This window comes from Berghia stephanieae, chromosome 10 (assembly GCF_034508935.2).
Source record: "Berghia stephanieae isolate SIO BIC M18660-M18661 chromosome 10, UCSD_Bste_1.3, whole genome shotgun sequence".
Lineage (NCBI taxonomy): Eukaryota > Metazoa > Mollusca > Gastropoda > Nudibranchia > Aeolidiidae > Berghia > Berghia stephanieae.
Window position 1 is genome coordinate 46,142,036 of NC_088369.1, and position 25,776 is coordinate 46,167,811.

General features: G+C 36.7%; 1 protein-coding gene across 1 annotated transcript in view; it reads right to left on the reverse strand.

Moving 5' to 3' along the window:
• LOC144980683 (succinate--CoA ligase [ADP-forming] subunit beta, mitochondrial-like) overlaps positions 1-16,667 on the reverse strand; it is a 38,791-nt gene extending 22,124 nt beyond the window's left edge. The window contains exons 1-10 of the mRNA XM_078928362.1: positions 16,545-16,667; positions 15,532-15,715; positions 13,352-13,463; positions 12,646-12,697; positions 11,639-11,842; positions 9,925-10,024; positions 9,347-9,508; positions 7,043-7,185; positions 6,249-6,369; positions 3,456-3,544 (exon numbers count right to left, since the gene is read on the reverse strand). Coding sequence (XP_078784488.1) covers positions 3,456-3,544; positions 6,249-6,369; positions 7,043-7,185; positions 9,347-9,508; positions 9,925-10,024; positions 11,639-11,842; positions 12,646-12,697; positions 13,352-13,463; positions 15,532-15,715; positions 16,545-16,616 — 1,239 coding nt within the window. The 5' untranslated portion in view covers positions 16,617-16,667. The remainder of the gene's footprint in view (positions 1-3,455; positions 3,545-6,248; positions 6,370-7,042; positions 7,186-9,346; positions 9,509-9,924; positions 10,025-11,638; positions 11,843-12,645; positions 12,698-13,351; positions 13,464-15,531; positions 15,716-16,544) is intronic.
• Positions 16,668-25,776: the final 9,109 nt, after the last annotated feature.

A 25,776-nucleotide genomic window follows, 5' to 3' on the forward strand; every position in this document is an offset into this window, starting at 1 on the left:
CTAGGGGCAGATCCACCAGCATAGATAGAAACACATTCCCCCTATGGGGTGTAGGATAAACATATTGATAGGAGTAAACTAGAAGAGAACAGCATGTACCTCCCTGCCAACTATGGGAGGTCAGGATCCCACCCAGACATAGGACGATAGAAGACACAGCATGTACCTCCCTACCAACTATGGCTACTATCTTTTTCAAAAATCATCAGACAGTAACAAATACCAAAAAGTCTCTCCAATAAAATAAGGCGTCACTCGATCTTAAGACATTTCACTTAGAACATTAACGATCCAAGTGACCAATGAGAGTTGTAGGATAAAGATTTGACAAAGAGTGTATGATATAAAGTCAAAGTGATACTAGGCTGCTACAAGCTGTAGACTGTAAAAAGTCATAAACAAAAACGAATAGAACAGCTTCAGAAAAGAACAAAATACCAAACACAGAACGTTTCGGGCTCAAAACACTTCTTCAGCCAACAACACAACAACAAAAAACAATAAGGACATAAATACATAGATGTCTCCCTGGAATTTAGTCATGTATTTATGTCTTTATTGTTTTTTGTTGTTGGCTGAAGAAGGGTTGTGGGCCCGAAACGTTCCGTGTTTGGTATTTTGTTCTTTTTTTAAAAGCTGTTTTATATTCATTTTTGTTTTTTACTTTGAAATAGTGCCAGACAAGGCAATAAAGAAAAACAAAATTAAAAAAAACAAAAAAAAAAAAACAAAAACCCCATCCCGCCTTGATATACGAAAACAGACAAAATGGACGTTTCGGGTTTCCCATTTATCAACAAAACAGGATGAATAAAACACGACAGATGATTGAGATAATGTGGTAGTGGCGTTGTTAAGATGACTTCACTCATCTCAACAACGCCACTGCCACATTATCTCATTCGTTTATCTCATCAACAGCAAGTATAATGATTGAGGTAAAATTCGACATTATATATAATTAAATTTTTTGCAAGTAGTTCAAAACCTACATAATACTGAATGGCGATGGCAGTAAGTCGTGTACAGTCAAGAATGAATCTATGGACACTGTCAGGACTACTGTAAGTCATTGTACAGTCAAGAATGAATCTATGGACACTGTCAGGACTACTGTAAGTCATTGTACAGTCAAGAATGAATCTATTATATTTACACTGTCAGGACCACTGTAAGTCATTGTACAGTCAAGAATGAATCTATGGACACTGTCAGGACTACTGTAAGTCATTGTACAGTCAAGAATGAATCTATTATATTGACACTGTCAGGACCACTGTAAGTCATTGTACAGTCAAGAATGAATCTATTATATTGACACTGTCAGGACCACTGTAAGTCATTGTACAGTCAAGAATGAATCTATTATATTGACACTGTCAGGACCACTGTAAGTCATTGTACAGTCAAGAATGAATCTATTATATTGATAATGTCAGGACCACTGTAAGTCATTGTACAGTCAAGAACGAATCTATTATATTGACACTGTCAGGACCACTGTAAGTCATTGTACAGTCAAGAATGAATCTATTATATTGATACTGTCAGGACCAATGTAAGTCATTCACAGTGTCCAAATTGTGATACTTTAATACCGCGGCCTCCCCACAGCCCTACCGCGGTAAAGCAATGCCAGATGTGCCAGGTGATGACTCACCCAGTTTCGGCGAGAAAACGAACGGCGCGCTTGCTGGACATGCATGTTATAGTAATTGTATGCAATCAACAGTTGGGCATTCCCGTTAAATCAAAACATGCCATTGAAAGCATGTAGGGTGGAAACTGTTAGTAATGATGTATGGTTGTGACATGACAAGTTTCAGTAGTCTATGAATGATGGAATGATAGTTAGAACGAAACAAATGTAGGTCATTTTTTAAACTGATTATCATTAACACTTTTCAATTAAAGTGTCGATTACAAGACAATGAATCCGTGGACATCTGATTTTTTTGTTTTATATTACTCTTAAAACTATTACAATTATAACTCACCCTCAATTTCTCTTGCGAAGTTCATAGTTAATCCAAAAAATGCTCTTGAAGTAGTTATCTATATCCCATTACTGAATTTTTTGAAAGTCTGCATAGAGGTTTACTGAAGCTAGCTTCACAATAATCTTGGAATTGTCAATTTTATAAAATCTTACTTTATACAAATGATTTTCAATAATCCAAATATGAAATTTTAAACATAACTACTACTAAAACTACTACTACTACTACTACTACTACTACTACTACTACTACTACCACCACCGCCACTACTACTACTATCACTACTATCATTACTATTACTAATACTACTACTACTGCTACGACTACTACTACTACTAATACTGCTACTACTACTATTACTACTACTACTACTACTACTACTACTACTACTACTACTGCTAGTACTGCTATTACTACTACTACTACTACTACTACTACTACTATTACTACTACTACTACTACTACTACTACTACTACTACTGTTCCAAGCCTGTCACAGGCCCCCTACCCACCTCCCCGAGAACACATTGAGATAATACATTTGAGCACAAATGTGAATATTTAACATTTATCCCTAAATCGCTCATATCGCGAACTTATTCTAAAACTTATATTAAAGACAAAGACTTCAAAATAGGGAATCACGAAAAAAAATAAAACTTCATGGATCCAAACCAGAGTTATTAATTAAATTTATCACATCACTCACATCAAATTTGATATCATTCCAAGAGCGATAAGCAGTCGTATTTTAACTAATATTATTTTCCAAGTTGAAAACCAAGAAACAATAAAAATTACACAGAAACAAATCTGAACTTGGTGATAACATGAATAATGAAAATAAAATGAATCGTTCTGAAGGTTTGGTGGGGGGAAGGGGGCAAAAGAAGGGTTTTCAAAGCAAATAATTGCATCACAGTGTTGCACCACACGCGCATGCCACGCCAACGTCCGGCTTGCATACCTATCGTGTCACGGTTAATTACGTTTTTCCCGAGAGCAAGGGTATCGGGTATCAGGTGGTCAGCCTGATGTAAGGCGATTGAAGTAGCGCTCAGAGTCGAAAATATGATGCTGTGCATTGTACAGTCAAGAATGAATCTATTATATTGACACTGTCAGGACCACTGTAAGTCATTGTACAGTCAAGAACGAATCTATTATATTGACACTGTCAGGACCACTGTAAGTCATTGTACAGTCAAGAACGAATCTATTATATTGACACTGTCAGGACCACTGTAAGTCATTGTACAGTCAAGAATGAATCTATTATATTGACACTGTCAGGACCACTGTAAGTCACTGTACAGTCAAGAATGAATCTATTATATTGACACTGTCAGGACCACTGTAAGTCATTATACAGTCAAGAACGAATCTATTATATTGACACTGTCAGGACCACTGTCACTGTTCACTAGGCTTGTGAGGAATTCCAAAAGAACTCACCATAATAGCAGCTTCATCCAAATTATCACACGCCAAGATCTTCAACCCACTAGCAGCAATGATGGCCTTGGCGTTATCGACACGGGTACCTGCAGGGACGAGATGGTGACATGAATGGACAAAATATGGGGGATCCAGAGAATGTATTTGCTACAAAATTCAATCCCTTGATTGGTGACCAACTCATTAATTACTAAAACCTATCCACATAGGGCTGGAATTACAGTGTTGTGGTGTGTTGCTCACTAGTAGACACCATCTAATCCCCAGATAGCCTACTTGTCCCCAGATAGCCCACGTGTCCCCAGATAGCCTACTTGTCCCCAGATAGCCTACTTGTCCCCAGATAGCCAACTTGTCCCCAGATAGCCCACTTGTCCCCAGATAGCCTACTTGTCCCCAGATATCCTACTTGTCCCCTATAGCCCACTTTTCCCCAGATAGCCTCTGTGTCCCCAGATAGCCCACGTGTCCCCAGATAGCCTACTTGTCCCCAGATAGCCCACTTGTCCCCAGATAGCCCACGTGTCCCCAGATAGCCCACGTGTCCCCAGATAGCCCACGTGTCCCCAGATAGCCCACGTGTCCCCAGACAGCCCACGTGTCCCCAGATAGCCCACGTGTCCCCAGATAGACCACGTGTCCCCAGATAGTCCACGTGTCCCCAGATAGCCTACTTGTCCCCAGATAGCCCACTTGTCCCCAGATAGCCCACGTGTATCCAGATAGCCTACTTGTCCCCAGATAACCCACGTGTCCCCAGATAGCCCACGTGTCCCCAGATAGCCCATGTGTCCCCAGATCGTCCACTAGTCCCCAGATAGCCCACGTGTTCCCAGATAGCCCACGTGTCCCCAGATAGCCCACTTGTCCCCAGATAGCCCACTTGTCCCCAGATAGCCCACTTGTCCCCAGATAGCCTACTTGTCCCCTCTCTCTTTCCTCACCATTTTCAGAAATGCCTTACCCACAGTCATCTAACCACAATAATAGGATTCTATTAAAGTTGGGCATGAGCACTGCCCAAATCACCACGACCTACTTCCTAATATTTCCTATCCAACAACCAATTGCCTTCTTTATATTTCATCATCATTGCCTTTTTCACCCTGGGTCAAAGTATAGGCCACAGACAAACAGTTTCCATCCTTCTCTACCCTGAGCTAAATTTTTTATCTGGTTCCACGTCTTATCACTTCGCTTAGCAAGGACTATCCCGCACAAATCTTTGGGCCTCTTTTTCGCTCACGAAGTGCCCAAATTCGCGACAAAATATGGGACGAAGCCGTTTGGTATATGCTATTTTAAAAAATTAATTACGACGCTGTTTATCGATGAATATGACTGAAAGTTGGCACAGTTAGAAAAAAGGTCATTTTAGATTATGTCAAGCGACAAAACTTGTACGATTACCAGAAGACCGTTAAAAATAGATTTTTAATCTTTGGAGTAAAATATTTCTAAAACTACCGGGCGTGTAGGTTTTGTCGCTGACAAGGTAATACATGAACATTTCTTCTTTTTGGTTGTAAAATTTCATATGAATATGACAAGTACTTTTCCAGTATTTTTCAAAACACCATCCTAATTTGCTCTTCATTCGTAAAAGACAAAGCCATTTTGCCCCCCTACAGCCCGAATCACAAGTTCAAAACGATTTGGCACCAAACAGCGGCTGCGCGAGTCGTGGCAAAGCGCTTTCTGATTGGTTGACCTCGTTTTAAAGTTCATGACTAGTCAAAATGTTTGCGCGGTCTCACTGGCAGAGGGGTGTTTATGGTCTGCCATTGCGTTTGGGTTCAATAAACAGCTGATAATTTGACTGTTTAATTTACAAGAATTTAAGAAATTTTAATGTTAAAAGTTTTCGATTGCAATATGATCTACAATCTCAGCATGGGTTTAATTTTTGTGTTCCAAGTCACGTTCTATCAGTAACCTTTGTCCCCTTGTCCAATTTCTCTTTTCCTTCTATACTTCTTTTGTTTACGTACGCAATCTCTCTGTGTGTGTGCGTGTGTGTGTGTGTGTTTATATATAAGTTAGAACTCTTCTAATGTTTTCATCATATTCTCTATCAAATTTGCCATAAAATTGCCAAATTTCAATCTTTTAATCCACTTATTACGCAAGATACAACCAAAGGTCGAAAAAAATGCAGAAAAAGCGTCCCATATTTTCACGTTTTTTTCCTCTTTGCGGGTCATCCAAATAAATGACACCTTTGAAACTGCATAACTTTTTTATTTATGAATGGATTTTCAAAATTCAAAAACATTTTTACTCAGTGGAGATAGGGCTTTGATTTCAGACAAAAATTTTCCTCAAAAAGAGAAAAAAACATTTTTCATAGTCTTTGCTACTTCTCTGTATACTTTTGGCTTTGTCTGTTGTCCTTCATAAATTCTGTCATTGCAGAAACTCTGGTCGCCCAAGCTAAAAATAGGATTTGATTTGTCCGCCTGCATTTCTGTAACGGTTTGAGTTTCACGGAAGGGGTGTTAACCCTTCGACAACCCCCAACCTGGAGGACCAGGTGACTCAAAAAGAGAGAATCACACACCATTAGTCGCCTTTTACGACACGCTGGCTTGGCGTTGGGCAATTCTTGTACCCTCTCTGTTGAGTTGATTTATTTCTCCCTTCACCTCCTCCCACCCTCAAATCTGAAAAATCTGCCGTTTTATTAAAAAAACACAGTAAGTAGTCTGTGCTATTTGTGTGTCACTGCATACACTGTGTTATTAAAAAACAACGGCCTTACGAGGATTTATGAGTAGCACAACGCATTACCTTGCAATCTGACGACGATCGGGACCTTCATTGACAATTCCTCCACAGCGGCCACAATCCCTTTGGCAATGACATCACAACGCATGATGCCACCAAATATGTTCACCAAGATGGCGTTGACCTGCATGAACATTTGACAAAACCCAAAAGTGTGAATGAGAGAACAGGAAGACTTCAGGGACAAACATATCAACAGGAGTGGAGAAAAAAAGCAAACAAACGAACGAATGAATAAATAAATCATTGGTAGAAAAAGTAGTTCTTCAGAGCCATAATATCCACAGAGCCGGACTTTATTCCTGTTTCTATAGCGTACAATGGATAGTAGCAATAGCTTGCTACCATTTGGATTGGACGCTCACCTATCACAAAGTACTTTCTGCCTGATCTAACAAATCAAGCTACCCAATATCACTACTGGGTGGACAGAAGGGTCAGAAAAAATAAATTTCAAATTCACATGGGATTAATTCCTGTTTTTCCTTTGTATGTGAAGCGAGTGCTCTACCAACTGAGCTATCAGGATATACAAAAAGATTTTTTAAAAAAACAAATAACAAACAAAAAACAAATCCAAACCATTTTACTCAGATTAAAAAATGAACATGATTGCTTGTGCCTTATTTTTCTCTCGGAATTGAACAGGATACTGGTTTAATATGAGAAAATTACTTACAATTAAAAGAAAAGATTATGTTGAAAAGAAAAAAAAAGTTGTAAAAGCTATACTACAGCAGAACACGCTAAAAAAAAAAATGTGCTAGGATTGTAAACACGTGATACACTCTACTAACGTTTTTGTCTGATGTGATGAGTTTAAAGGCTTCTGTGACTTGGCCGGCAGTGGCCCCTCCACCCACATCCAGGAAGTTGGCCGGGGTTCCTCCGTGGAGCTGGATGATGTCCATAGTGGCCATGGCAAGGCCGGCTCCATTGACTGGTAAAAAAACAAAACAAAAAACAAAACAAGATATGTCATTCTGTGAATCATCTACTGTTTGTCTGTTTTTCAGGGTTTTACGACAAATTCAGGTCGTTTCAGCACCAGTCAAAAGGGAGGAAATGGGATAGCAAAAAATTATAGATTTAGATTTAAAAGCACATAAAAATAGGAAGACAAAGGGAAATTGGTTCAAATAGGAAACGGATGTAGATTCCAAGAGCATACCATCAATGTGCATAGTTTGAGATTACGTAAAAATCTCATCCAGACACATGCACAGTCTCCCACTAAGAGGAACACACTCCCTCAAATGATTATATTATACATTTAAATTAACAAATACAACAATACAAAACAGAGAGATGATTTATAAGGAAAAAAAAAATCATCTCCCAAAACTTTAACTTAGCTCCCTTTAGCAATCATTAAAAATAAAACTTTTAAAAATTACCTTTTAAACCCCCTCATTTTTTTCTTCTGACCATTATCATCATTATTGACCACTATCATCATTATTGACCATTATCATCATTATTGACCATTATCATCATTATTGACCATTATCATCATTATTGACCATTATCATCATTATGACCACTATCATCATTATTGACCACTATCATCATTATTGACCATTATCATCATTATTGACCACTATCATCATTATTGACCATTATCATCATTATTGACCATTATCATCATTATTGACCATTATCATCATTATTGACCATTATCATCATTATTGACCATTATCATCATTATTGACCATTATCATCATTATTGACCATTATCATCATTATTGATCATTATCATCATTATTGACCATTATCATCATTATTGACCATTATCATCATTATTGACCATTATCAACATTATTGACCATTATCATCATTATTGACCACTATCATCATTACTGACCATTATCATCATTATTGACCATTATCATCATTATTGACAATCAGAATTGTAGAGACAGAATAGTGGAAAAGGTAAAAGAGAAAATAGGAAGCGGAAGGAATGGCGGGTATGCACATCCCAGGCATTTGGAATTGACTTCTTTAACTTGTGTGATGCTATCAACGTGTTGTAATGTGTTACTCTCTAAGGTGTGTCATGCTATCAACGTGTTGTAATGTGTTACTCTCTAAGGAGTGTCATGCTATCAACGTGTTGTAATGTGTTACTCTCTAAGGTGTGTCATGCTATCAACGTGTTGTAATGTGTTACTCTCTAAGGTGTGTCATGCTATCAACGTGTTGTAATGTGTTACTCTAAGGTGTGTCATGCTATCAACGTGTTGTAATGTGTTACTCTAAGGTGTGTGATGCTATCAACGTGTTGTAATGTGCTACTCTCTAAGGTGCCTGATGCTATCAACGTGTTGTAATGTGTTACTCCAAGGTGTGTGATGCGATCAGTGTGTTGTAATGTGTTACTCTCTAAGGTGTGTCATGCTATCAACATGTTGTAATGTGTTACTCTAAGGTGTGTGATGCTATCAACGTGTTGTAATGTGTTACTCTCTAAGGTGCCTGATGCTATCAACGTGTTGTAATGTGTTACTCCAAGGTGTATGATGCGATCAGTGTGTTGTAATGTGTTACTCTCTAAGGTGTGTCATGCTATCAACGTGTTGTAATGTGTTACTCTCTAAGGTGTGTCATGCTATCAACGTGTTGTAATGTGTTAGTCCAAGGTGTCTCATGCTATCAACTTGTTGTAATGTGTTACTCCAAGGTGTGTGATGCTATCAACGTGTTGTAATGTGTTACTCTCTAAGGTGCCTGATGCTATCAACGTGTTGTTATGTGTTACTCTAAGGTGTCTCATGCTATCAACGTGTTGTAATGTGTTACTCCAAGGTGTCTCATGCTATCAACGTGTTGTAATGTGTTACTCTCTAAGGTGTCTCATGCTATCAACGTGTTGTAATGTGTTACTCCAAGGTGTCTCATGCTATCAACGTGTTGTAATGTGTTACTCCAAGGTGTCTCATGCTATCAACGTGTTGTAATGTGTTTAAGGTAAATAAGAGAGGTTAACAGTGTGACTCCAACCCAAAACCTGCGTTTGTTCAAAATGCAATGCCTTATCCTTCGTCTATCTCAGACTGGAGAACCTTGATTACCTTTAGTCACGGACAGACATTACTCACCCAGACAGCCAATGCTGCCGTCCAGTGCTATGTAATTAAGATCTGCTTTCGATGCTTGGTGATCTCTCTCATCCTCCTGTGTCCAGTCTCGCTTAGAGAAGATGTCTTTTTGACGATAGGCTGCGTTATCATCAAAGTTAATCTTTGCATCCATACAGAAAACTGAAAATAAAAAATATGATAAAATTAAAATAATATATATATATATATATATATATATATATATATATATATATATATATATATATATATATATATATATATATATATATATATATATATATATATATATATATGATTGAAATGACTTGATGTACAGTTAATTCTGTAAAAAAACAACCAAACCCAAACAACGCATGAAGATGAAATGAAAACAAGTAAGTCGAGACATGACAAGCACAAGGAAATTCTATTTAACCCAAGCGGATATTATTGCCGGCAAAGAACAAAACATAAATAGGCAGCAAGTTAATTTTTTCAGCTATTTTTTTTTTTATATGAACCTCAGACAAATCTAAATTCTTAATGTAAACTATAACAAAATAACGACGAGAACAAATGGTCACTTTCGAACACACCTTCACCGTTGCTGTTTTCTGTCATGGGGTTAATTTCCAACATTGTGGCGTCGTATTTAAGAAAAACGTCGTTGTACATCTTCATCATATAATTCGCAGCCTGAGCAAATGAAGACAAAACAAAGAACAAATAAAAGCCAAAACATAAAAGTTGTGTAAACAAGATATGAAGGAAATGGAGCGGGGAAACGTGTCACAGATAAAATTGTATCGTCTGCACCGTTTCTTAATCCTTTACTCAGACCTGCCTTGTTGTACACACGACAAACAATGAGTAGAAATACGAATGTCTGGCTCCAGCTATAGAATTGGATTCTCCTCGTTTGACTCGACAAATCTTGTTGAAAAGGAAATTTTAGTTCCGCAGAACCTATATTATTCAGGACTTTGGAGCATTTTTGGATCATTCTGATGGCAAATTATTTATTTCTAAAGCATTTAAAGTGGATTTTATTTATTTCCACCCCCTGGAAAGGACGAATCTTTGACACTCAATATCAAGTGGGCAGCTCTGATTTACTGCTTTTTTGGGGTTTTTGTTGTTGTTGCTTTTCTTCATACTGCCATAAAGGGAACAAACCAACTGAGATTATTCCCATTAAATGATGATATTTCATAATTCTAAAGATACTACAATGTGAACCCTTTCGTCACCAGAGATAGATTTTTCTTTCTTTTCTTTGGTGTTTTCAGCATAAAGCAACTTAATAATCAAGTTAATTCTTTTTTTTTTTTCATTACGGGTATATCACTAGCTGGTTGAATGTGTTATTTAAAAAAAACATTTCCTTCAATTAATCAATTATATATAAATTGAATTGAATCAATACAATACACAGATAAAGCATAAATATGATCTGAGAATACTGACAGTGTAAATATGGTTAGATGCAAATCTTAAGTACTAAAACCAAAATATATTTATTGTGAAAACCTTGAAATCCAAAATCAACTGATAGAATTGTAGTAATCAATCTGATGTTTCCATGTCCCTCAAATGTTATCATTATTACCATCACAGAAATAGGAACTTCTCTACTGTCATATTAACATGAAACCAGAATTAATCTGAAAATTGGCCCCTCGCCCACCGTCATGGATCAGCAGTGGACCATGAAAACCATATTCAAGGATCAGCTGTTTACCGTGGAAACGCAGAAAACGTGTTATAATTTTGTGATTAAAAAAAAAATAGATTTAGTGGTTAACAGCTGATTCATGAATTTGGCGAGGGGCCAATTTTCAGATTAATTCTGGTTTCTACTTGAAAATGAAGAGTTGCATTTATATAATCAATAAATTTCTGTCATTTGAATCAATTGTAACATTTTCTTCTTTCCCCCTTATATTTTTTTAATAGCTTTTTAGAGCTTTTTTTAAACATAGCGCAATAAACACGCTCAAAGTGCTTTACAAGGGGTCCCTGACCAACAGCACCATTTAACATGTAGGACAGGACATGATGCCTTTTAGACGATATTACAATTTTATTTTTCGGACAGAGACAACGCTGTTAACGGCCGGATACTCATTTTACACCTGAGTACAGTAAGAGAATGTGAGACTCAATTATGCGCTGAGCGAGCAAGGCCCGAACCCAGGACCTTCCAATCCGATAGCGAGTGTCATACCAGTAGACCACATAGTCGCATTGTCTTCCTGTTTGAATGCCTCGATGGTGGAGGAAGGTGGTGGATAATAAAAAAAAACTTACTGCCTCAATTGAGCTATCTGAGAAACCCATTTCTTTGGCCACATAGGACGCTTGCTCCTTGCTCAGGCCTTTCTCAATGTCCACTGGTTCCTTTATTATGGCACTGGGGTTTTCCGCTGCTACCTCCTCTATGTTGACACCACCGAATGCACTGCCAACTAAAACTGGTCCCTGAAAAATAACGTTAACGAAGAATGAGAAATACTTGATAGGTAAAGGAGAAAGAGATAGAGAGAAAGAAAGAAAGAAAGAGAGAGAGAGAGAGAGAGAGAGAGAGAGAGAGAGAGAGAGAGAGAGAGAAAAGAGAGAGAGAGAGAGAGAGATAAGAGAGAGAGAGGAGGAAGAGAGAGAGAGAGAGAGAGAGAAGATACCAAAGCTACTCAGGAAGGCGAGATGAAGAGTCACCGAAGTAGAGCCCCCACCACCATAGACTGTTCATCCGGTATGGCTGCCCGTTGTATGGTAAAAGCTTCAAAATACTTGTACAAATCTCCCTGGCTGCAGTCGTGTAACTATGATAGAAAATCACAATGTCTCCATGTGATTGCTTCGAATAAACCTCTATAATGATAAAATAAAGCAATAATAGATAATAGTAATAATATATTATATATACAATTAATAATATATAATAATATAATAATAATAATAATATAATAATAATAATAATAATAATAATAAAAATAATAATAATAATAATAATAATAATAATAATAATAATAATAATAATAATAATAATATATATAAAAATAATAATAATAATAATAATAATAATAATAATAATAATAATAATAATAATAATAATAATAATAATAATAATAATAATAATAAATAATAATAATATAATAATAATAATAATAATAATAATAATAATAATAATAATAATAATAATAATATTAATACAAAACACAATGCATTCATACTTCCTTTCATATTAACCCCATTTTAAAGCACAACACTCGTCAGCAACATGAAGTTATTGACAAAAAAAGAACAATAAAAAAGACCTTCATCAGGTCATCAGGCTCATAAGGCAAAAGCTTTTCCCAGTTTCTGAAACTTGAAACAGAAAAGTAACAGTGGTTTACCAGCCTATGGGTAGGAAGCTAGTCTATTGTGGCTATTTAGTCTAGTGGTATGACACTCGCTTTCGGATCAGAAGGTCCCGAGTTCGAGCCTCTCTCAGTGCATAGGTGAGTCCTTGGAAAAGGCTCTTTACTCGCATTCTCTAAGGTGTAAAATGAATACCTGGCTGTTAATAGCATTGTCTCTGTCTGAAAGAAAGGGTATTATTGACTAACAGGCATCATGTCTCATTCTACATGTTACATGTTACTTCATGTGTAAAACGCTTTGAGTACGCTTAATGGATATTGCGCTATATAATGGGGTCAATGCACCAGGAAACAATACCAGTTCCTTTGCTTGTTGAGCAGGAGTTCTGGCACTGAGACATCACTCCTCCCCCCCCCCCCCCCCCATCCCCCCTCCCACAAAGAGAAAACAAACAAAAACAAAACAAAACCCAAAAAACAACAACAAATAAACAAGAAATCAAACAAAACAAAATACCAAAAACACACACAAATAAAAAACAAATTAAAAAAAACACAAAAAAAAGAAAACCCTCCACCCCAAAAAATAACAAATAAATAGAAGACGAAAATAAACATACAAAAGAAAAAACAGACCAAAATCAGTTGATGGACTTACGAGTAGACAAGTTTGACCCCTCCCTTCAAGCCACTGTCCCATGATCCTTTGCCTCGACCTCCAGCCAAGACCTGGGCCTTGACCACAACATCAGGACTACCTGTCAGCTCAGCTGAGGGTGGGAAATGAGAAAATAATTTGAATTAGATACCAATGAGTGACGTCACACAGTAAAATGTCAGACGGACTTGGATATTAACTTAAATGCTTAACTCACTCAACCCTAACACCGACTATATCCGTAGTTAACTCACTCAACCCTAACACCGACTATATCCGTAGTTTACTCACTCAACCCTAACACCGACTATATCCGTAGTTTACTCACTCAACCCTAACACCGACTATATCCGTAGTTAACTCACTCAACCCTAACACCGACTATATCCGTAGTTAACTCACTCAACCCTAACACCGACTATATCCGTAGTTTAACTCACTCAACCCCTAACACCGACTATATCCGTAGTTACTCACTCACCCTCACACCGACTATATCCGTAGTTAAACTCACTCAACCCTAACACCGACTATATCCGTAGTTTAACTCACTCAACCCTAACACCGACTATATCCGTAGTTAAACTCACTCAACCCTAACACCGACTATATCCGTAGTAACTCACTCAACCCTAACACCGACTATATCCGTAGTTTACTCACTCAACCCTAACACCGACTATATCCGTAGTTAACTCACTCAACCCTAACACCGACTATATCCGTAGTTAACTCACTCAACCCTAACACCGACTATATCCGTAGTTTACCCGGGGTTATTTTTACCACATGCCCATTTATTACATTTTTCTGAGACAAATTATAGGCGTAGTATCAAAGCTAATGTTTTTAAATTTTACATGTTAGTGGTAGTTGAATAAAACTATCTATATACATGCTCATTTTTAAAACATTTTTTTTCTAATTTTGAAAAGTAGCAAAAATATCTTGGATTGAGTGAGTTAAATTGAACTGAAATATTAGTCTTCAGTGCTGATGGTGACAAAAAGGGAAAAAGGAGGAAAATTATGAATGGTTTTCTTTACACCACATGTTTACTTCACCAACCCCCACTTTTAGAGCCATTGAGATGATAAATTACTCTAGCTGTTTTCTTTATGGTGGGGAAACTGCACCAGTTTGTTCCACCACACATCAAATCTCTCAGAGCCAAAAAATTTGATTGAGGATAATGTCATTTTTTAAAGGAGGAAATTTTTCCTCTGACACATAAGTCGCGGATTTCCGCGGATCCGAGGAAAACCATCAGCACTGAGTCTTGGAACCTTGGAACTAGCTTTTTTTTCAGGGGACTAAACAAGAACTTCATAAAGTGTTAAAACCCAAATAATGACTCTGATGTAAACGATACCAAGCTGCTAAAAGCTGTGGACTGCTGTCAGTCATTCACAAACAAGAATAGAACTTAAGCTTCAGCTTTTTTTATATAGCGCAATATCCACTAAAGACGAGACATGACACCTGTTAGGTGATATTACAATTTTTTCAGACAGAATATCGCTGTCAATGGCCAGATACTCATTTTACACCTGAGTGCGGTGGGAGAATGTGAGTAAAGAGCCTTTTGAGTGAGGCTCGAACCCAGGACTTTTCAACTGTTAACACTCGTATCAGAAAACCTCAATGGTCCTATCACATCTTTGTTTTCTATTTATACGTATTCTACGTTTTAATTGGGTAGACTTCAACATATAAAATTTCATCCAACAGGTACCTTCCAGAAGTGACAGGAAAGATGTGAAATACACTTCTCTCCACTTAATTGCACACATTCCCAAATTTTGATAAATAAAAAGTCATTCAAACAGAGAGAGCATTTTAGCAGGGCCATTATTAAAGAAAAAATGGATTTTCTGGTTTTGAGAAATTTTGCAAATAAGAGGAGGAGGTTCTCCAACAACGATGTTTCCTCCAATGTTGTTTGAACGCATCATTTAACAATACATTATATTCTATATATATATGGTCAAATGATAAGTTCTTAATAACACGAGACGAAACACATTGTTGGAGAATATGTAAAAAAAACCAAGGTGAGAATAAATAAATAAATATTTCACTCCAAGAAACTGTCGAGCATTCTACGTGGTTCCAGCTGACTCCCCTCAATCCCACACACTCACACACACACACACACATATAAAACAAACGACAGTTACCAATTTCTGTAGCATCTTTGAAGACCTGATTGGCAGACTCGGCCACTCTGAACCTGGGGACAGCAACGCCGGCATCTCGCAACAACTCCATGGACATGTGCTCATGGAGCGACAGATTCCGTCGGGACGGCTCTTGAATCCCGTAACTTTTTGGAACCAACAGATTGGAACATACTGGTAAAGCCTGCTCAAATAAAAATAATTAAAAAAAAAAGAAGATTTTTGAGTTCATTTACAAGTAATAACATTTGTAAGTAATAGAACCATATTTTCCGGACTATAAGCCACTACTTTTTCCTCCTGATTTACTGTGTGTTATTTTTTTTAAAAATCAATCAATACAATATAATCCATTAAAGGCGAGATTCAAGGTTACCATGTATGTTACTGTTACCGTGTACGTAGATCCTGAGGCTAGGTGCCCGGTTGGTAACGAAAATAATGATACCAAGATATCTGCGATATTCCTCTTTATAACGAAGTTATGCATCTTTTGAACCCCTCTAAAACTTTTACTTTTAGTAAAAGCGAACGCAATTTCCAGTCATAACTTTCTTATGGGCGAGTTGGGTCACAATTTGACTCCCACGGCTGCTGCTCACTAAACTGTACGTAGACACAGCGTATAGATTCTCGATGACGAATGTGTGTGTGTGTGTGAGAGAGAGAGAGAGAGAGAGAGAGAGAGAGAGAGAGAGAGAGAGAGGAGAGAGAGAGAGAGAGGAGAGGGGGGGGTCGAGATTTGTAATACTCGATGAAAAATCCATAAACTGAATACTAAAGACTAACACTATCAAGTAAACAGAAGTGAGGAGAGGAAGAGGCTTTTTTGGGGGGCTTGGGGACTTCTCTGCTAGAGATCTAGACGTCTAAAAAATCTAGAGTTCGAGGTGAGATCCTGCACTGTTACCGTACGTTACGTGCGTTGGTCCCGGGATCTTCAACAATAAATCGGGGGGCAAGATACCCCACCTTACGATCCATTCTCTTCTTTTTAAAGTACAAGTGCTCACCTTCACTGTTTGCTGTGATGCCAATTTCTCGGCTATCCTGCAACTACACGAACGAAAGAACAAGTTCGCCATCGTTTCGATAGGGCAACAACTTGAACTCTTTCGTGACAAAGTTTGAATTGGTGTTCAAGGAAGGTCACCGATCTGATAAAAACTTTGCACGGATCAAAGATATGAGCCAAATAAGCCAAATTACAGTGGCGGCCTATAGTCCGACCACCTGCGTTCCCAACCTTTTGTCCGAATTACAAAGACATCCGGATAGTGGAAATAGTAGTGACAACTTATGTCATCATGACCTTAAACCATGGTAATCTAAGTGGCAAACAACAACAAGACTATACTTTTTTTTTTCATCATTGACCAAAGTGCGATATATAATGGCACTTTTTTCAAGGGTTTGGATTCATATATGAGTTATTTTTTATAGCGTCACATAGCGCTATTTAATAAATCCATAGCCAGAATTATTTGATATTTATTCTGAACCGATGTGCACTTATTTGCAGCTCAGATAATCCAATTCAGTATGGGCTCGTTGTGATGAAGATCTAAAGAAAATGATGCAAAATATTTTCCATTACAACAATGTTAAACTAGGTCCTTAATCGGGTTCGGATGTCAGACCTGCATATATGTACACGTCGTCCTTACTCGATAAGGTGTAAAAAGTATTATATTGCAATGAATTCACGACTGCAGTGATCATTTAGGAAAAGATGGTATTTTTGATCATCAGAACATAATATCAGACAGCACTAGGAGTTCCTTTTTTTGTTTCGCCGTGAGCTAATCCTTCAACCGAACCCTGCAAGGTATTACATGCCGTTACAGAGAGAACGTCAACATAGCATTGCACATGCGTCTGCTTTATCAACGGAGGAAATATATCGTTTGGATAACGAGATATCACCAGTGGCGGTTCTAGCCTATTTACAGTGGTGGGGCAAAGATGATTCGGTCATATATATATATATATATATATATATATATATATATATATATATATATATATATATATATATATATATATATATATATTATATATATATATATATTTTTTTTTTTTTTTTTAAATTTATTTTTATTTTTTATTTTATTTTACTTATTTATTTATGTTTTTAAATTTATCTTTTTATTTTTTTTAAAGTTATTTATTTGTTTATTTATTTTTTAATTAATTTTTTTTAAATTATTATTTTTTTTCACCTTTAAAAAATAATATTTCAACCACAAATAATCACATTCACAATGAAATGACAATACCAGTAGATTTTAATTATTCCAAACGTAATCAAAAATGAATCACGAAAGAGAATACCACTAAAAAATAAAGCGACGAGACATAATGCGACAACACCTTGACAATACAAGTCCATTTCGTTCACTCGTAAATTAAAGATTTGCTTTAATCCCTCAACGGCCAGATTAATATTTCTGTTACATTACTGGTTTTCAGTAGTATGTAGTAACCTTAAAGTTTTAATCGAGAAGCAACAACAGCGATATGACTCGAGTTTCATTCAGAGCTCAAATTGCATTTCACTGCTGTCTTGATGATTAGAATGATCGTGCCGGTGGTGGTAGTGGTTGGAATAGTGGTAGCGGCGGTGGTGGTGGTGGTGGTGGAGGAGGATGTAATTATGGTAGTGGTTTTGGTGGTGCTGTTGGTTAGAATGATAGTTGTGGAGACGATGACGGAAATTTTATGATGATATTGATATTGTTTTTATTGCTATTGTAGTACTTGTTAATATTGTTGTTGTTGTTAATGATGAAGATGATGATGATGATGATGATGATGATGATGATGATGATGATGATGATTATGATGACAACGACGATGTCGTCGACAATGATGGTTACCATACGATATTACAAAGTTTATTCAATCTTAGGCTTTCGACAATAAATCATACAATTTGATGACAACATACATGAAAGTGGAAAAAAAATGGTAAATGGAACCAAATAATAAACTGATACGATTAATAACCACAAAAAAATACAACAATAGAAATACCACCAATACATACAATAATAATAACAATGATAATAATAATAATAATAATAATAATAATAATAATAATAATAATAATAATAATAATAATAATAATAATAATAATAATAAAACTAATAATAATAATGATAATAATAATAATAATAATAATAATAATAATAATAATAATAATAATAATAATAATAATAATAATAATAATAATAATAATAATAATAATAATAATAATAATAATAATAATAATAACAATAATAACAATAATAACAATAATAATAATAATAATAATAATAATAATAATAATAATAATAATAATAATAATAATAATAATAATAATAATAATAATAATAATAATAATAATAATAATGATAATAATAATAATAATAACAATAATAATATTACCATCATCATTACTACCACCACCATCATTACTACTACCACCACCGCTACCACTATCACTACCACCATCACCATCATTATTACGTTTCCAATCATTTTTTCTCGTTTTTAAAAATTTGATATCTATCAAAACAGACGAAAATTCCGGTGATTTTTTTAAAGGATAGTTAAAATATCTACCATTTTATTAACCCTGAAAACTACGATTTTTATTTTCCAATTTCAAGTAGGCAGGTCTGCTATGACAAGTATCAGTATCAGTTCCAGAGTCAAAATAAGACAAACAAAAACAACGTTTATTTAATCTTAGGCTTTCGCCAATACTTCATACAATACAATTAAGACAAAATAATGTTACCAATTTCTCCTCATGCATTCGTTAGACTATAACAATAACGACCGTGTTATCTTTACTCCTTACCCAACCAACCCCGAGCTTCCGCCTCTTCATCGCGAACTATCTTATGTATGTATTAGCTTCAGGACGGGCAAGTAAGGAATCTGTCCACCCTTCCGTATTTCCTCTATAACTTAGTTAGAATTCAACTCTCTCCTTTCTCAGAAGAGTATTTCTCGTATACTAATTCAATTGTTGAGAAAACCAAAATGGTGGTTGTATTTTATATATTTATTTAGTCGTGACTTTGAATAAAAGTGTTTTGTTTTATTAGAGGGAATACAATAGAAAATTACATTGTTTTGCAAAATTATTTTGTCTGGCAATAAAAATACAGCGGTAATTACTTTAAGAATTAAAAAAAAAAGAACTAACAAATTAATTTGTTAAAAAAAAAACAAAAAAACCCCAAAAACAACAAAAACAACAACAACAACAAAAAACAAATAAGAAAACAATTAAAATAAATGAGTTTTGAGAAGCACTAAAGAAAACGAGAAAAAAAAAAAGTTTAAATGGATAAACAAATATATAAAAACAACACAAATTAATACTAAATTGATATAAAATTAGTCAATTAATAAATTTAATTCAATACTGGAACATTCCCAAAGTCATTACATCAATGGTACCAGCACACGTAAGTAAATAAATAAGAAAAAGTTCGTTTGCCAAAATCTCTATTTAGTTTTAATAATAATAATAATAATAATAATAATGCTGAAAACTTATATAGCGCTATAACTCCAAGACACCAGACTCTAAGCGCTTAAATTACAAATTACTTTGGCTGAAACATACTCATTCACACACACAAGCACACACACACACACACACACATACACACACACAACACAACACACAACACAAACCAAACCTATCTTGCTTCTCATACCATCTACTAAAATCGAAACAAATATGTTTTAAGCGAACGTTTAAAAATAGACAAAGATTCTTTTTCACGAATGCTCTGCGGTAAGGCGTTCCAAATAGAGGGTCCGAAATGAGAAAAGGATCTCATTCCAGCATTTTTCCGAATTCGAGGGACAACTAGTTTTGTGGAATCACTGGCCGAACGTAAGGGGCGGGGTTTTGAATATCTTTCAATTAGTTCTGAAAGGTAGGAAGGGGCAGTACCTTCAAGACAACGATACACTAAAACACAAGCTTTGAATTTAATTCTTTTCTCAACAGGCAGCCAATGCAGGTCATGAAGTAGAGGTCCGGCAGAGTCGCACCTACGCTTCATAAATACTAGTCTGGCAGCGCTGTTTTGGACAATCTGAAGACGTTTCAGATTGTATTGCGAAACGCCAAACAACAGAGCATTACAATAATCCAATTTCGATAGTACGAGGGACACAACCAGGTGCTTGGTCACATCCTCAGATATGAACCGTCTAATGGAAGCAATCTTTTTTAGTTGGAAAAAGAGAGATCTAACCAAATTATTAACCTGATGCTCCATCGACAGTCCAGAGTCTAAGAATGTGCCAAGGTTTTTCACTTTGTCAACAATTTGAATAGAGGCATCCCCCAACTTCAAATCTGTTTCACTTTTCCACTTCCTGTTCCCCACATACAGCACCTCCGTCTTATCATCATACAGTTTCAGTCTGTTCTCATTCATCCATTGTTCATTGGATACAATTTTTACTATTGGCTGATACTTCTTGTAAATTTCTCATATTGGAAACGCAGTACAATTGCGTATCATCAGCGTATTGATGGTAAGACAGACCAAAACTTCTGATGATTTTAGACAGAGGGCCAACGTACAAAACAAAAAGAACGGGTCCAAGTACTGAACCCTGGGGAACCCCACAATCAAGAAAGATTTCCTCCGATCTATATTCATCCACCGTAATAATCTGTTTACGATTAAACAAATATGACCTAAACCAATCAAGCGCTGCACCAGACACGCCATAAGTAATTTCAAGACGTTTGAGAAGAAGATTGTGATCAATAGTATCAAAAGCAGACGATAGGTCAAGCAAATTCAGCAAAGAACATGAACCATTGTCTATAACAGAGAGGAGATCATTAACAACCCTAACAAGTGCGGTTTCCGTCGAATGATGTTGCCTATAAGCAGACTGAAATTTTTCTTCAAGACAATTATTTTTAAGATGCGACAGTAATTGTTTCAAAACAAGCTTTTCTAAGATCTTAGAGAGAAAAGGAAGATTAGAGACAGGGCGATAGTTTTCACTGGTTAAAAAGGTGGGCTCATTTGAATTAGCCCGACCTAGTACTAGAGAGGCCAGACAGCAAAAATCGGAGTTAGTTCACCGTCAGGCGACGTGACGATGAGATGACGATGTGGGCGGAGTGGAGTGGTTGGGGAGGGGGGGGGGGGTGATAAAAAAGAACAGGAGCGTATCCTGGTTTATGCATTACGGGATGCATGGTGATTCGCAATCTATCAAAAATACACACAAATTGATTTCAGTACGAAGTATCAAGTTTAAGCAGTAACTTTTGAAATTATCTATTTTAAATTTGATTATTTCAGACCTGGTAATACAGCATATAACTTGAAAAAAACAGGCTGGTATTTGCCCACCCTGCCCATTATTACCAGCCGTCCCTGGATATCACTCATTATATTTGAGAAATCAGTTTTCAAAATGTTATTATAAACATACTTTTATAAAATAAAAATATAACCAATAAAATTATTTTGATGAAAAGTTCACAGTTATGCGTCGCAAAGAATGAAAAATAATAAGGAATGCACTCAAGATTTAAGATTTACCCGCCGTGAAATCACTGACTTCACGGTTCTGTAACTCAGACTAAAAGATGGTTGAGAAACGATTTAACTGATGCAAACATCACAGTATCACAGCCCAGGGTCGCGGTCAACACACATATTCAGCATTTCAGGGCGATGCTACAACTTGTAACAAGCCAGTTATCTTCTTGTGTTTTTTTTTCAATGACTTTTTGTTGATTTTTAAAATCTGAATCTGAATATTTTTCGAAGTTGACTCAGATCTGAGTATTTGTATTCGAGGGCGGAGAGAGTTGTTGAATCTGCAAATGGCCTTGTTTGAGATACTACAGCTTTGGGGAAGGTCATGTATGCGACAGAGGAAAAGAATCGGACCTCGAACAGTCCCGGACGATGACAATACACCATTGACGATAACTTGCTGTGTTCTTTGTGTCAGAAATGATGTACGCCATCTAGTCAAACGGTGTGTTGTGACGATGCTACCCGGCGGGTTCGCGACGGTGCACGAATGCGGGCCGGACTTTGCTGATTGGGTCGATCGTCATAACATAGTAGTGTGAGAACCATAAGAGGCTGCTGCCATTTGTGGATATGACCTTTTATGTCGTAACTTTCTATTTTATAGAGTAATTCTAATGTGCGGGACGGTGACAAGTGCTAAGATGTTCACGTCAGTTTGTATTTTGTTGTCAAAATATTTGACAAGTTCATACATAATTATGATCAATTGGTTTCCATACGATCCCACGTTGTAGAGATGTTAATATATAGTGTTGGTTTCAATAATATGATGGCATACTATATTGTGTTCCAACATTTTATACACACATGTCAAAGATACAGGCCTGTTGTTTGCTACAACCTGTTTACTGCATTAACATTTTTTTATGTTTGCGTGTGTCCAATCATCCGGGGGGGGGGGGGGGGGGGTCCAGATTTGAGGGACAAGTTAAATATTTTTGTTATCGCGGGTGCAAGTTCTTTTGCATGATATTTATTGTTACAGTGAATTACGTAATCAGTCGGATGGTGAACAGGTTTGAACTGAGATATTGTTACAGTGAATGACGTCATCAGTCGGATGGTGAACAGGTTTGAACTGAGATATTGTTACAGTGAATGACGTAATCAGTCGGATGGTGAACAGGTTTGAACTGAGATATTGTTACAGTGAATGACGTAATCAGTCGGATGGTGAACAGGTTTGAACTGAGATATTGTTACAGTGAATGACGTAATCAGTCGGATGGTGAACAGGTTTGAACTGAGATATTGTTACAGTGAATGACGTAATCAGTCGGATGGTGAACAGGTTTGAACTGAGATATTGTTACAGTGAATGACGTAATCAGTCGGATGGTGAAAAGGTTTGAACTGAGATATTGTTACAGTGAATGACGTAATCAGTCGGATGGTGAACAGGTTTGAACTGAGATATTGTTACAGTGAATGACGTAATCAGTCGGATGGTGAACAGGTTTGAACTGAGATATTGTTACAGTGAATGCCATAATCAGTCGGATGGTGAACAGGTTTGAACTGAGATATTGTTACAGTGAATGACGTAATCAGTCGGATGGTGAACAGGTTTGAACTGAGATATTGTTACAGTGAATGACGTAATCAGTCGGATGGTGAACAGGTTTGAACTGAGATATTGTTACAGTGAATTACGTAATCAGTCGGATGGTGAAAAGGTTTGAACTGAGATATTGTTACAGTGAATGACGTAATCAGTCGGATGGTGAACAGGTTTGAACTGAGATATTGTTACAGTGAATGACGTAATCAGTCGGATGGTGAACACGTTTGAACTGAGATATTGTTACAGTGAATGACGTAATCAGTCGGATGGTGAACAGGTTTGAACTGAGATATTGTTACAGTGAATGACGTAATCAGTCGGATGGTGAACAGGTTTGAACTGAGATATTGTTACAGTGAATGACGTCATCAGTCGGATGGTGAACAGGTTTGAACTGAGATATTGTTACAGTGAATGACGTAATCAGTCGGATGGTGAAAAGGTTTGAACTGAGATATTGTTACAGTGAATGACGTAATCAGTCGGATGGTGAACAGGTTTGAACTGAGATATTGTTACAGTGAATGACGTAATCAGTCGGATGGTGAACAGGTTTGAACTGAGATATTGTTACAGTGAATGACGTAATCAGTCGGATGGTGAACAGGTTTGAACTGAGATATTGTTACAGTGAATGACGTAATCAGTCGGATGGTGAACAGGTTTGAACTGAGATATTGTTACAGTGAATGACGTAATCAGTCGGATGGTGAAAAGGTTTGAACTGAGATATTGTTACAGTGAATTACGTAATCAGTCGGATGGTGAACAGGTTTGAACTGAGATATTGTTACAGTGAATGACGTAATCAGTCGGATGGTGAAAAGGTTTGAACTGAGATATTGTTACAGTGAATGACGTAATCAGTCGGATGGTGAACAGGTTTGAACTGAGATATTGTTACAGTGAATGACGTAATCAGTCGGATGGTGAACAGGTTTGAACTGAGATATTGTTACAGTGAATGACGTAATCAGTCGGATGGTGAACAGGTTTGAACTGAGATATTGTTACAGTGAATGACGTAATCAGTCGGATGGTGAACAGGTTTGAACTGAGATATTGTTACAGTGAATGACGTAATCAGTCGGATGGTGAACAGGTTTGAACTGAGATATTGTTACAGTGAATGACGTAATCAGTCGGATGGTGAACAGGTTTGAACTGAGATATTGTTACAGTGAATGACGTAATCAGTCGGATGGTGAACACGTTTGAACTGAGATATTGTTACAGTGAATGACGTAATCAGTCGGATGGTGAACAGGTTTGAACTGAGATATTGTTACAGTGAATGACGTAATCAGTCGGATGGTGAACAGGTTTGAACTGAGATATTGTTACAGTGAATGACGTAATCAGTCGGATGGTGAACAGGTTTGAACTGAGATATTGTTACAGTGAATGACGTAATCAGTCGGATGGTGAAAAGGTTTGAACTGAGATATTGTTACAGTGAATGACGTAATCAGTCGGATGGTGAACAGGTTTGAACTGAGATATTGTTACAGTGAATGACGTAATCAGTCGGATGGTGAACAGGTTTGAACTGAGATATTGTTACAGTGAATGACGTAATCAGTCGGATGGTGAACAGGTTTGAACTGAGATATTGTTACAGTGAATGACGTAATCAGTCGGATGGTGAAAAAGTTTGAACTGAGATATTGTTACAGTGAATTACGTAATCAGTCGGATGGTGAACAGGTTTGAACTGAGATATTGTTACAGTGAATGACGTAATCAGTCGGATGGTGAAAAGGTTTGAACTGAGATATTGTTACAGTGAATGACGTAATCAGTCGGATGGTGAACAGGTTTGAACTGAGATATTGTTACAGTGAATGACGTAATCAGTCGGATGGTGAACAGGTTTGAACTGAGATATTGTTACAGTGAATGACGTAATCAGTCGGATGGTGAACAGGTTTGAACTGAGATATTGTTACAGTGAATGACGTAATCAGTCGGATGGTGAAAAGGTTTGAACTGAGATATTGTTACAGTGAATGACGTAATCAGTCGGATGGTGAACAGGTTTGAACTGAGATATTGTTACAGTGAATGACGTAATCAGTCGGATGGTGAACAGGT